Source organism: Stigmatopora nigra, chromosome 1 (assembly GCF_051989575.1).
Source record: "Stigmatopora nigra isolate UIUO_SnigA chromosome 1, RoL_Snig_1.1, whole genome shotgun sequence".
In the NCBI taxonomy this organism is placed as follows: domain Eukaryota; kingdom Metazoa; phylum Chordata; class Actinopteri; order Syngnathiformes; family Syngnathidae; genus Stigmatopora; species Stigmatopora nigra.
In genome coordinates this window covers 20,009,092-20,022,344 of record NC_135508.1, presented here as the reverse complement: position 1 = coordinate 20,022,344, position 13,253 = coordinate 20,009,092, and the positions used below count along the sequence as shown (strand labels likewise).

The 13,253-nt window shown below is 39.9% G+C and overlaps 2 protein-coding genes across 2 annotated transcripts; one reads left to right on the top strand and one right to left on the bottom strand.

The window, feature by feature from the left end:
• Positions 1-1,200: 1,200 nt before the first annotated feature.
• On the bottom strand, positions 1,201-5,515 carry klhl12 (kelch-like family member 12). Its single transcript, XM_077710619.1, has 13 exons — positions 5,315-5,515; positions 5,116-5,219; positions 4,458-4,684; positions 4,242-4,395; positions 3,948-4,165; positions 3,672-3,821; positions 3,488-3,602; positions 3,315-3,421; positions 2,988-3,183; positions 2,752-2,910; positions 2,575-2,673; positions 2,321-2,507; positions 1,201-1,760 (listed from the first exon to the last, which is right to left on the bottom strand). The coding sequence occupies exons 2-13, from the start codon at positions 5,171-5,173 to the stop codon at positions 1,634-1,636; spliced, it is 1,797 nt and encodes a 598-aa protein (XP_077566745.1). The 5' UTR covers positions 5,174-5,219; positions 5,315-5,515; the 3' UTR covers positions 1,201-1,633.
• Positions 5,516-5,588: 73 nt separating this feature from the next.
• On the top strand, positions 5,589-12,686 carry ptpn1 (protein tyrosine phosphatase non-receptor type 1). The gene is made up of 10 exons (XM_077710632.1): positions 5,589-5,789; positions 6,128-6,263; positions 6,683-6,773; positions 6,844-6,944; positions 7,792-7,890; positions 7,964-8,101; positions 8,197-8,406; positions 9,127-9,288; positions 9,381-9,535; positions 10,283-12,686. The coding sequence occupies exons 2-10, from the start codon at positions 6,207-6,209 to the stop codon at positions 10,548-10,550; spliced, it is 1,281 nt and encodes a 426-aa protein (XP_077566758.1). The 5' UTR covers positions 5,589-5,789; positions 6,128-6,206; the 3' UTR covers positions 10,551-12,686.
• Positions 12,687-13,253: the final 567 nt, after the last annotated feature.

The window sequence follows — 13,253 nt, the reverse complement described above, 5'->3', positions numbered from 1 at the left end:
ATATACATACATGAACATATTACATACATAATTTATTATATTTATTTTATCTTTTTTTGCGTGGGTTGTTTTGTTTACACTCAGGCGGATGAATATTCTCAGGTGATGCTGCTGCCGGACCTTTTTTTTTAAATGTACGTATGCTTCAATTGGTGGAAATGTAGAACGTTTTATAACGTCAAACCACTAAAAGGTTTAAACGCTGGCCCCTATTCAAAGATAATTTGTCCTGATGAGCAATACTTTTTTATAGTATTAATTTGGCAAGTTGTTTTACATAGTTTTCAACTGTCTTTGCAGAACTTCCATCACTATTTCCTTCTTCCTGGTCAGTTTCCCCAGCTTTTCTTGAGTCGCCATAGTAATTGCCATTGAAAGCATGAATTTAAAAGAAGGCAACCCAACATTTGTCTTCATAAAAACTATCTGGATCTCAATTCATTTCCAAGTGCAACCCAGAAAGCACCTTCGAGCACACATCTTTGACATTCGATTAAGAAGGATGCTTATTTCATAGAAAGGGCCACGTATAATTCTATGACCACTGTGGGATCATAAAGGGGTACTTTTGAGCACAGTTGAGATTTGCCAATACTGAGGAACATTCATTCAATCAAGATACAACGTTTCACTTCTTCTGTTCATTCACGTTCCGAGCAAGTTTAAAGTAATACACTGTACAAATTTAAATGCTTGAGTGAGAAATAAACGACATCTCTGAAATGAAGGTCAAGAATAAAAAAAAAAGGAAATAATGTTATCCTAAGTGGAACGGATTCAGTATTTTTTTAGAACTATCCTAAAATTTTATCCAGTTGTTTTACCTAGCCACTCTGAATTTACATAAATTCTTCCGAGAATTTGTCAAGCAAGGAAAAAGCTTTTATAATACATGGCTCATTAAACTGAGAGGCAACATGAATATTCACCAAGCGATGCAAACTGGCTTCATAAGGCGTTAAGCAGCATCTCTTTTCAGATGACGTTTACACGTTAAAGTGTACTGCTGACAAACCAGAATAAAGTTATTTATCATGCTGTAACGTAATACCTTTCACACAAATAGTTCTGACATAATAATGTGATGTATCACGTTCAAACTTAATGAATTACACTTGTGGATTGGGTAAACAAAAAGCAATTCTTGCTAGTTCAAGTTACTTAATCAAGCTGCATTTAAGTATGTCTTATTGATTTAAAAAAAAAAAAAAACCTTGGCATTATTATTAGTACTTCGCTAATAACGGTGAATCATAAGACAGAAAAGGCATTACCCACTACTAACCCTAACTAGAAGAAATTGCTCATTTTTGTTTATCCAAATCTACTGTCAAACTTATTTTCTGGTGTGGCGACAATATAATTCTGTAACAAATATATTGCACTTTGAGGATAAAAATAATCTCACAATTAACAACAGTAATGAGGAGAGCCATGCAGATGGCGGCGGGATCTTCCGACGTGGATTGCAGTCGTGCACTACCTCTGAAAGTGGCGAAAGGTTGAATGTCCAGCGAACGAGGTTCTGGAAGTTACCTTGATCGGACTGCTGAACAAATGAAAATGCAGTCTTTTCTAGTGGCGTTGTATCCAAGTCCTGCTGTTTTCAGTTGGCGTAGTAGAATCCCGACAATCACTTTTCTCGTAAAACACAGACTCCTGCGTCGCACCGTTGCGTCACCATGGAGGTAACCACTTCCCACGAGTCGATCACCGGATCGTAACATTCAATACTGCTGAGAAGAGAGTTGCCGTCATATCTGCCAAAGTCAACAGAGACGAAAAAATACAAGAAGTTACGTGAAATGATACAAAAAAAGCTAAAAGAAAAAAAAACACCAACAAGCGATATCACATTTCAACTTGATGAAAAATTTGACGTCTGCAATTGTCAAAGAAAAGTATTTGTGTTACGTCAAGTCTTTTCAAATACCATCTCTTAGTACTTTAGAATTTGTGGAGTTTAATTTTTTTCCCAGTTCTCTGTTATGACACGGTTACTGCGAATAGTTTTGGTCATTGATAACTTGGGTACTTGAGGATTGCATTCTATATTGTGAGCTTTTTCTTAGAGTCGTGTGGAGTATGAGACACAAGAGAAGCCTGTCAAAGTAAATGCCAGTATCTCCATAATTAGTCTCTTATATTGCCCACCACATTTTATCTTTTTTCTTGTTATTATATGTTTTTTTACTTGTGTGATTTGACCACAAACCAGAATCTCTGGAGAATGATATGACTACAATCATAATCAAAGAGTTAATTGAGAATTTGTGTTTTATGTCAGTAGTTTCCCCTGGAAAGGCAGCCTGCTCCCTACCCGGCGATGGCGTAAAGACGCCCCCTCAGGACCGTCGCTCCGACGTAGCACCGAGGTGTGGTCATGCTTGCTACAGTTGTCCAAAAGTCTGTTCTGATGTTATAGACCTCAACAGAGTCTAAGTGTGAAACCCCATCGAAGCCTCCAACCACATATATGTGGTCGTTGAGCAATGCAACACCCGCCCCTGTAAAAGGCAGAAAATTAAGTTTTCACTTTATATTGAATCTTTTTTCTTTTCCTCAAACACCGACCAGATCGTTTGGTGGCCATCGGCGTGACACTTGTCCAGTGGCCTGTGTGGGGGTCGTACCGCTCCACTGAATTGAGTATATTCAGTCCATCATAGCCTCCTTCATAGAAATATGAAGCAAAACATTAGATGGAGGCTGATGTGTGCAAGATAAATAGTGCATGAAGTTTGTCTGTACCGAGGCAGTATATCAGTCCGCTGGCCACCACTAGACCAGCGCCTTCACGAGCCGTCTGCATATCTCCAAGCATGCTCCACTGGTCTATGTTTGGGTCGTATCGCTCCATGCTGGTGTGGCGCCGACTTCCATCAAAGCCGCCGGCGACATATATCATGTCTGAGTCAAAAGTATACAAAAATGAGGCTGCCATTTGATCGGGGAAAGCAAAGGTTTTCATCGCACAATAACCTCACCTCCAAGTGTTGTGGCCCCGGCAAGGCCACGGCGCACATTCATGGTGGCCACAGTGTACCAAACCCCGTCTTCATCCGCCGTGTAGTCTAGACATTCAACTGAGCTGAGCCTAGAGCGCCCGTCGTAACCTCCGATCACATAAACTCGGTCGTGGAGAGAGACCGTGGCAACGTAACGCCGTTTCCTTGCAATGTTCTGCAAATAAAGTTTGCTAATTAGTTAAGCAATCATCATAAACAAATGCTAGTTGATGAGATATACCATAAAATATCCCAATTTGTCAACCATGGTCTGAAAATTGAAACCATTGTTGCACGACTACTCACTGGAAGAAAGGTCCACTCCTGAGTTTTGGGATCGTACTTCTCCACAACGTCAATTGGCGATTGCTGGCTTCCGAAGCCGCCAATCACTAAAAGGACTTCTTTGGCACCTGAAAACAGAAGATAGGACTAATACGGTGCTCATAGTGAAGAGCAGTTAAAAAGAGAACACCAACCTAATCTGGCTTGTGTACGTGGGCCTTGCATCTCGCTCCTCAACTCTGGTCTCAGGTGGAACTTCTTGGCTTCATCGACGAGGTCTCGGCAGGGCAGGCTACTGCGTATAATTGGCTGAAACGGGATAAAACGTACAAGATTATGATGAGCACAGGACAATCCATTCGAAAACTTGTGTCTCACCTCGGCATCGATGACGTCCGTGATGTAGCGGGGGGTCAGCAATGGCATCCGGACAAACTCCAGCATGTCGGGCAAATAAGGCTCTCTCTCTTTTCGGTTGTGTTTGACCCAGTTCAGCACAGCTTCGAATACGGGCTCCTCTGAATCCACCTACAAAATGGTTGGTTTCGATTGAACAAGTTTGGCTTCCCTAAAAAAAGAAATCCCTCTCTAGGTTTCAGCAGTTTTGCAATAGAATTACGAAAATATACCTTTGGTCACCTTATTTTTCTTTACCTGGATTTCATCACATTTGATGAGCTTTTCGACCTCTGTCTGGCTCAGCAGCATGAACTCCTCGTGCTGAACCACCTCGGAAAAATGCTTTTGGGAAAAGAGGTCAGCCGCCTGCATCAGGTCGAGGCAATTGTGCGTTTCGGCAAAGTCTCGGATGCCCAGGCAGTTAGTTGGATCGAGTTGGCTCTCCAGAAAATCACAACATGCTCTTTTCACCCCTGCGGAACGGGAAGATGTCATCGTAGAAACGCATCTCACATGTATGTAATATACGTCATTTGGAATTGTACATACCTTTAAGTTGAAGTAAGCAGGCTGCAGGGAGCAATTCTTGTACATTCTCCACGGTAACGAGCACCGTCTCCGTATAAACAAAGTCCAACAAAATCTCCATCGTCGAGGCTGTTAACCCCTGGATGTCCACAAAGGATTTGCCCTTTTCTGCAAGCTAACAAAACATTTTGAGATGAAAAATATAATATTTGCTTGCATTTTGAATGCTTATATTACCTCACTGGTGAACATGGCACAGAAATAGTCACTGCAGGCCGCTAAGACAATGCGGTGAGCAGGAAAATCCGTATTTTCCACCCTGAGCGTTATATCGCAAAGTGTGTTGCTCTTCCGGAGAGAATTCATAGCGTTAAGAATGGATTTGGCGTGGGAATTGGTCATGATGTCCTTGGGGGCCATGCTGTCTTGGGGGTCACTCAGCACTCTCAAACCGCTCCAGGAATCTAAATGACAGCGAGAACAAAGTTAAACTGAGCTTTTAGGACCGTTAACCTCAAACTATTAAAATAATACTTGCTCACTGGATGTTGTTGAAAGCAAAACACATCATTTGAATTGGGAGAGCTGGGAATAAACAATCAAGTTTGAATGCCATTGATTGGACGACACGACCACTCCTTTTGAATAGGGGTGGGCGGTTCTGTCATTGACTGAGTTAAGAATGGTGCACATCATTTAAATTCAGCAAAGGTCTATCATAGTAAGTGCGTATGTAATTCAACAATTGATGCGACTTTGCTCATTAAAAACACTGCCACAATATTTATGTTCAGGTGATACATGTCTCTGCTGCCGATTGAGTTTATTGGGCGTGCTTTTAACATTGGGTTTCCTTGGATGTCACTGAAATGTAAACACGGCTCATGCAACTTACCGTTCAAACATTTGAATACTTTTTCCACCACTGTGAGGCAATAATTATTGCCACACATCAGTTAGCAGTGGCAGCTGAAGGCTAACGCCAACGCGGTACAACAGCTACAGAAATACAGCCATAGGAAGTCAGTCGACAGCCAGAAGACAAGACATGAAGCGACACAAACATGGGAGCAGCTCAAAAAGGTTTATAGTACCTGTCGCTGTGTTCGAGCTCCCTCAAAGCGTCAAGCTAAGTTGCTCTGCGAGCTGTTTTGCATCAATATCCCCCTTTCCCGTTTTTGCTGTAATACAGCTGGGAACAATCAAGTCAGTCCATTTTGGATCGTGCCTATATTACGCACAGTATACATATCCAAAATATTGGCAGCTTTTTCTTCGTGTTTATTAGCTGGGAGCATTTGACTTTCAGGGTTCATTAGCACCCTCTAGGGATTGGAGAGTAAACCACAGCCAGGGCTTCATTTATGGAAGTTTTTCTCTCTTCTATTTGTTTTAGGGTGTATATTTATATATAGACATACACATACTGATTTCTTTTAAATTGTAGCTTAACTTCTTACTTAAAACGTGTACGATACGTACGTACGTCGTACGTGCGCTCTCTTGAAGCACCAAGATGTCTTCCGTGCGCGCTCCCGCTGGCGTGTACACTGAACTGCTATAGCAATGGTAAAGTAAACGCTCACTAAACGCCTCAAAATGATTCGATCGTTTCTAAATGGTTCTTTTCTTAATTTATTAGCCTGTCTCATATCTAAATCGTTGACAGTGGCATTATATATTTGTATTGACGCGTCTTGGTTTCGTTGTTTGGCCGCTGAGGATGGCTGTTAGCATGTAGCATGTAGCTGCACCGCTTACGGGACTCAGGAGGGGCTTGCCCGCGGTTCGTTTCCGCTAACAACAAGAACTTGCAACGGGCCGATTTGTAATATTGTCATATATGTTGCACCATTGAAAACTAATCAACATCGGCGACCTTCCCTCTTTGTTTGGTACACTTTTAGGAGTCGGAAAGCGTTTCGTTTAAAGCGAGGTGAGTTGTTCGCAGCGGGGGACGAACGATCGACAGCTGGACTGTCAGCAATGGAAGCCGAGTTTCGGGAAATCGATGACAACAGGATTTGGAGCGCCATTTACCAGGTGGGTAAACGGGGCTTTTGACTCTATTTTCAGGTTTATGGGACCCATTATGATGGATCAGAAGTAGCCTCAATTGAATTGATTTGAATTATTTTATTGTTACTATACAACTATAATGTGTAAATACGTATAAATGTGCTCCTTAGAACGATCGCTGCCTGAAATCTGCATTGAACTGTTAATTAAAACACTGCAGAAGTATATTTTCCCCGCTTATGGCATTTATAAGGCTAGAAATGATTAAGAACACAGATAAGAATAAAGCAATAATAGCCACTGCACAAAACGCTAATCAGCATGAGGTGGATTTCAACTTCAGTTTGTTTCAATCATGTTCACTTGCAAGCTTTTATTTCAGCTCTACTTTTCTAAGTGTGAACTCAAATTTCTAACACAACGGCATTTTCCTTGTTCCTCAGGAGATCCGTCAACAGTCATGTGAACTGCCTTGCAAGGTGGCCAAACTACAAGAAAACAAGGCTCGGAACCGCTATCGGGATGTTAGTCCATGTAAGTTTCCTATCCTGCATCTTTTAAATCTCTATTAAAAAGTTGAATCAGTTGGACTTGTTCTCTCCAGTTGACCACAGTAGGATATGCCTACAGAAGAATGCAAATGACTACATTAATGCCAGCCTAATAACTGTAGAAGAGGCACAGAGGAACTATATCCTTACTCAGGTAATCAGCTTTCTGGAATAAATCTGCATTGTTCTTCTAACTAAAATGTTGAATGGAAGGAAAGGTCTTTGTTAGTTGTGGAGGTGTAATGCTACCTTTTCTATAAATTTTTAGCCCATAGTCTGCCTGGTTTCAATTGTCCTTGTTAGTTTTTTTTTTATTTCATTTAGTCAACCTCACCCTGTTTCGATTTAGTCCCTTAGATACCAAGCATTTGAGATTTTAATCTTTGTCCGAGACAATATTCTTTTGGTTAGTTAGTTGTTATATTTTAATGTTATTTTGGACATTGTGAAAGCGTCAACAACACACTTGCAGTGATCAATAGCTGTCCAGTATTCCTTTTGGCATATTAGGCTAGTAATAATACTGCTCGAAAATGAGCTAGTTTTCTGTCCACTTAAAACCAACAAACTTAATTTTATGACCAGTACAGTGTTTCTATTGACTGGTCTTTGTTTGGAAATATTTTCTTTTTGTCGGTATTAGCCAACTAAAATATGTGCAGATTTTTTCCCTAGTTCTTGTTTATCCATGTGGGTTTTATTTATGTCTCGTCTGCTTTTTGTCGAATGAAAAACGGAACATATTTTGCCTGGTTTTTGATAATGAACGATCACTAAAGGGGTATTGAGTGTTCTTATCAAGTGGAAGTAATTCCACGTTTTACTGTTTAGGTCCATGATTTCAAACCTTTGAAATTTGAGTCTTGTGTCTTGGTACTGATTTGTTTTTACAACAAATGTATGTCTTATTGCCACAGTTACCTACCCCATGGGTTAAAAATCTATTGTGTGTGTGTGCTTTTAATTTAAATTTTATTTTTAACATGTTTGCATGTAATCAGGGACCCCTACCCAACACATGTGGCCACTTCTGGGAGATGGTATGGGAGCAACAGAGTTGCGGTGTTGTGATGCTCAACAGGGTGATTGAGAAAGGATCGGTAAGCAGGCGGTTCCGTGATGCGTCTTCCTCCGATTCATGCCCAAAAATAATTGATCGGTGGTCTGATATAGGTCAAGTGCGCACAATATTGGCCCCACAGAGGAGAGGGGAACGCTATCTTTGAGGACACCAACTTCAAGCTCACCTTTGTTTCCGAAGACATCAAATCGTACTACACAGTTCGTCATCTAGGGCTGGAAAATCTCTCTGTAAGTTCTGCATGGCCACAAAGTGGAACATCACATTTGTCCTGTGCTGATTTTTGACCGACCTATATTGCATTTGTGACATTTCCCCTCGGTAGACACTCGAGACTCGTGAAATTCTACATTTTCACTACACCACCTGGCCTGATTTTGGGGTGCCCGAGTCTCCGGCTTCCTTCCTTAATTTTTTGTTCAAAGTCCGGGAGTCGGGTTGTATGAATTCGGACTGGGGACCAGTTGTGGTGCACTGTAGCGCTGGCATCGGACGCTCTGGAACCTTCTGCTTGGTGGACACCTGCCTATTACTGGTTTGTACTGAGCTAATACAAATCCAAACATTTGATTTCATTTTTAATTTTTATTAGGGGTGTCGCTTTTCAGATGTTTTAATGGTGAATCATTTCATTGGTTAATCGACTAATCTCAAAACATTTTTTGCATTAATTTACTGCTGATATGTTTATTTATATTGCCATGTCTCTTGTTTTTACTATGGCTGCAAACAATGATCAATTCTTAGATTTCTTAGATTTAATTACTGGTTGTGTCTCTAATATATCAGAAAATATTAGGTTAATATTGGCAATGAATGTTTTATAAACTAAAAGAACATGTTTGTGTTCTAATACTTTTGAATCGACTGACATTATTAAGCTATTCCTATTCAGTATATGATAATATATGACCTGAATACAGTTAAGAATATTGGCAAAGGAACACTTTTTTTAATGATGAAAATTTATTTCATGGAAGATTAAGTAACAATTCTATTTAAATGTTTAAAAACAAACACATTGGAATGATTTCCAATGATTGCAATTGTATTGTAGCTAAAAGTTTAATACACCTGAAATTGATAGAAAAGTTGAAGCAGGTTTAATATGCAATGTATGTCGATTCACATTTGAGACAAATCTCCCCTGACACACACACGTGGTTCTTTTTGCCTTTTTACATAATTTTATAAGACACATTTGACAGTTTTGCTGCTACGTATGCCAAATTCATTGATTTTTTTTTCCACACAGATGTCTCTCCGCAAGGACCCATCGTCGGTTCGTATCCGCGATGTTCTACTGGAGATGCGCCGCCATCGTATGGGCTTGATTCAGACAGCAGATCAACTTCGCTTCTCGTACCTTGCTGTCATCGAAGGTGCTAAATACCTCAAAGGAGATTTGTCATTGCAGGCAAGGATTTTCACATTATTTTACTGTGACATTAAGACACTTCAATTGATGATATTTTGAATAATGAACCTGTATTTTTTATATCTTAATAGGAATCATGGAGGGAGTTCTCCAATGAGGAAGATGATCCCCCTGAATTTACTCCTCCTCTTCCCCCTCCGAGAGACCCTAAAAATGGCAAAGTCGAGCCATTGTTTTTTCCTGATATCGATGAGGTTGTCAGATCAATTGAAATCCACAGCCTGGGGTAATCCTTCTCATTGAATTTCATTGATTAATTATATAATTGCTGTTTTTTTTCAAGGGATAAGTGCATAGCACTAGAAAAAAAAAACATTAACCATAATATTAACGTCAACCCAAGATAAGTATTTACTATTTAACTGTTACTCTCAAAGACGATAGATTCTGCGAATAGGAAATGGGTCACATCGTTTGGACATGACTCATGAAGAAAGTTTTCGGGACTTTTTAGCCCTTTTTTAAGGAACTACTAGACGCACGCACACTCACATTGCCAGTATGACATTACTTAATCACGTATATTTTACGCAGGCCCGTAATTACTCAGAAAAGGGGATTGTATTTGAGTCCCATTGACGAAGATGGACGCAAAGCCATAAATGGCAGAAGCATCTGACTCTTTGTGGCACATTTCCTGTTTAGTTTATTCCAGAATTTAAGTATTTCCCCCCCAAATTTTAATCATTCATGTTAATTGAATGCACTTTATCAAGTTACCAATGTTATAACCTGATAAAATGATGACATACATTACTTAAAAGAATTCAAGTAATGCCTCCTTAAAATCTTTAGTTAACATAACCAACAGGAATTCTTATTATTTCATTTTATATACATTCTTGCTGTAACATTAAGCAGTTGAACGGTTTCTCATTTGTAATTTCAAACTGGAGACTGCCTTCAATGAGGTCACCCTTGATGTGTTACAATATTTTTTTAGGATTGCTGTCCCATGTGTTTCCTTGCGCAGGTCTTCTGAAGACTCTGAGGTGCGAAGAAGAACGGTAGTCAACCCACAACCTCCTCCCGGTGGTAACGAGGACCCCCTAATTCCGACCCCCAAAGCTGAAAACAAAGCCCAGCCTCAAAAGGATGTGGAACGAACGGATGCTAACATCCAGCAGTCAGTGGAATCCCCTACCGAGCCTGACAGTTGGTCTCCCCTTCTGGCCAACGTGTGCCTGTGCACAGGGCTGGCGCTGAGTGCTTATGTTTGTTATCGAACCTTTTACCACTGATGTCTTCTCTTCCTTTCCCTCTTTCTCCTTCTCTCCCTCCACTGACTAGCTTGGCCAAATGTTAGTCTTGAAAACTCAGGGTCTTTTCAAGGTATCACGTCCCCGATTACATACGTCAACTTAAACACACAACACAGCGCCGTTCCTACAAAGCGCCTTAGAAATGGGGAGATAAGAGCCACAGCCTATATTATGAGAAGGTGCACGTATTTTTTTTACAGCACGTGGTTGTGAATGAGAGGCTCTCGTGTTACCTTAAATGCGATAATTGGAGTGCAAAATTCAAAAAGAAAATAATGGTGCAATGGTCAATTTCAAGTTAGAAATGCATATCAGTCTGACTCGATAGATTTTCTAATTGGACATTAGATATTGCTGAAAATAATTATCTTTACTGATCTGAGTCAAGAAATGTGGAAGAAAAAAGTCTCCTCCGACCTCCTGTTGTTAAGTAACCTAAAACAGTTCTTTAAATATAACCATGCAAATGTATAATTGTGGAAAGATTTTAAAAATTTAAAACAAAACAGCATTTAGAATGATGAGGAAACAAAATAGTGTTTGACAAAGGTTGGCACCCAAAGCCTTTTCACACTTCATTTATCAACACACGCCTTGCTGGCTCACCTTTGGGCTTGATGCCCTTCGTGTTTGTGAAACATTCTTTACCGTTTCACTTTCAGTCAGTCTATGAGCTCAGTGGTTGATGAAATGCCAATTGTAAGTTGCAGCAATAACACAAAGGCAGATTATGTTAAAAGCGTAATGGAGGAATTCGATATTGCACATGACGTCAGGAAGGCTAATCCAAAAAGAAAAGGAGCTGAAAAATGTTTTTTTCCGAGTGCTCACAGCAATTAATCATCTCTAGTAGAATGTTCACAACATGACCTCTTGTACTTGTCTTCATCTGCCTCAATGGTAAAATCAAAATTGAGTAACTCCTGGATTAAAATTAAAAACAACTAGACATGGCCGACTCACAACAATATGTTGGAATGAGTGAAGATGGAAAACAAAGTGCTGCTGTTTTTGGTCAGCATTTATGTAAAGTCAAAGAATGTATGGATTCTCCTCCCAACATATATGAGAGGTGAAGCGTTAAATGGCGAAGAACTGCGAGTGGACATTACATATTTAGATATGGATGTTTTTTGTATGCAACCCTTGAAGGGGAAACTTTAGCCTCTGCTGTGCTGGATAATGTAACATCCATTTTACTCTTATCAACGCAGTGGTATTTGACTGACAGTTGGGTAGTGTGGTTCCAGTGTTTGAGAATGGAGAGAATTTATCACCATTTTGAACCTTTATTTTATATGTATAATATTTTTTTAAACTAGAAATCTTTTCACATTAGAGGAACAAAAGGTTTTTTTCATGTTTATCACTTTCTGCGGCATACGCGTACACTCATTGTTGCAAATATTACAATTATAAGGCAGATGAGTCGGTTTCTAGATGTGACTCTGCAAATTAAGTAACCAGTGCAGGATGTACTCACTCCCTCACTTGCTAAAATAAAATGGGATAAACTCACCTATTACTCTAATGAGGAAAAAGACACTAAAGAAAAATGAAGAAAGGTTGTAACAAGTGTAGATTATTTTCACAGTGGTAGGAGAGGTGACATAAACAGAGCCAACTATTTGCCAGCAACATAAACCAGCATTTTTCTTTGAACAGTGAACCGAGGATTAAGAACAAACCCAACACCAGCATAGGGAAACGAAACAAAACAACAGAAAAATGCACTGTAGTGTTTGTCCTGAGCTGGAAATGCTGATTTGAATGCATATGTGGACTTTTAACATGCTGGTTTTGTAAATCAGCAGGTGAGCTGTAGAGTGAGTAAATGATGCAAGCATTCAACAAATGAGTCAGTCAGTCGGCTGTCAGGTTTTTTTTTTTTTAATTTTAATTTTGAATGTATAATTGTCCTACTGATGGACAAACTCTGACTATATATATTTCAAATCAGGATTTGCTGTGCTGACTTTGTTTTTGCTTTTCATCAAGGGATTCAACATCAGCACCTCATTTTCTCCTGTTTTCCATGCTGAGCTTAAAAATTAATTTTATTATTTACATGTTGGCCTTTTCAAATAAACAAAAATATGATAATAATGTTCTTCACCTAATCCAAAAAGTGTGAATGAAAAGAAGAAAATATTTTTAAGATGTATTTCTGTTCCATTTTCCGAGGTCGGTCCACCTGTGTGGAGTTTGCATGTTCTCCCCGGGCCTGCGTGGGTTTTCTCCGGGTACTCCGATATCCTCCCACAATCCAAAGAGATGCATGGTAGGCTGCCTGGACAATCTAAATACCCTCTAAGTATGAGTATGAGCGTGAATGGTTGTTTGTCTCCTTGTCCCCTGCGTTTGATTGCCCACCAATTCAGGGTGAAATCCCCTCCCCCCTCCCCTATGACCCAAAGTCAGATGGGGTTGGCTCCAGCACCCCCCGCGACCCTAGTGAGGATAAAGTGGTTCAGAAAAATGAGATGAGATTTATTTACAGGCTTTGTTTTCGCAATTTTGGGGAGCTTGTCTACTAAGTATCGCCGGGTGGCGCTGTTGCGCTTTAATCTCTTCCCGTATCCTGTTTCTTTATTGTGTCTGATGGGTTTGTTCTCTTTGTTTATTTACAATGAAGATCAGTTATGAACTTTCGTCTCCTTGCGTAACAATTATAAGCACACA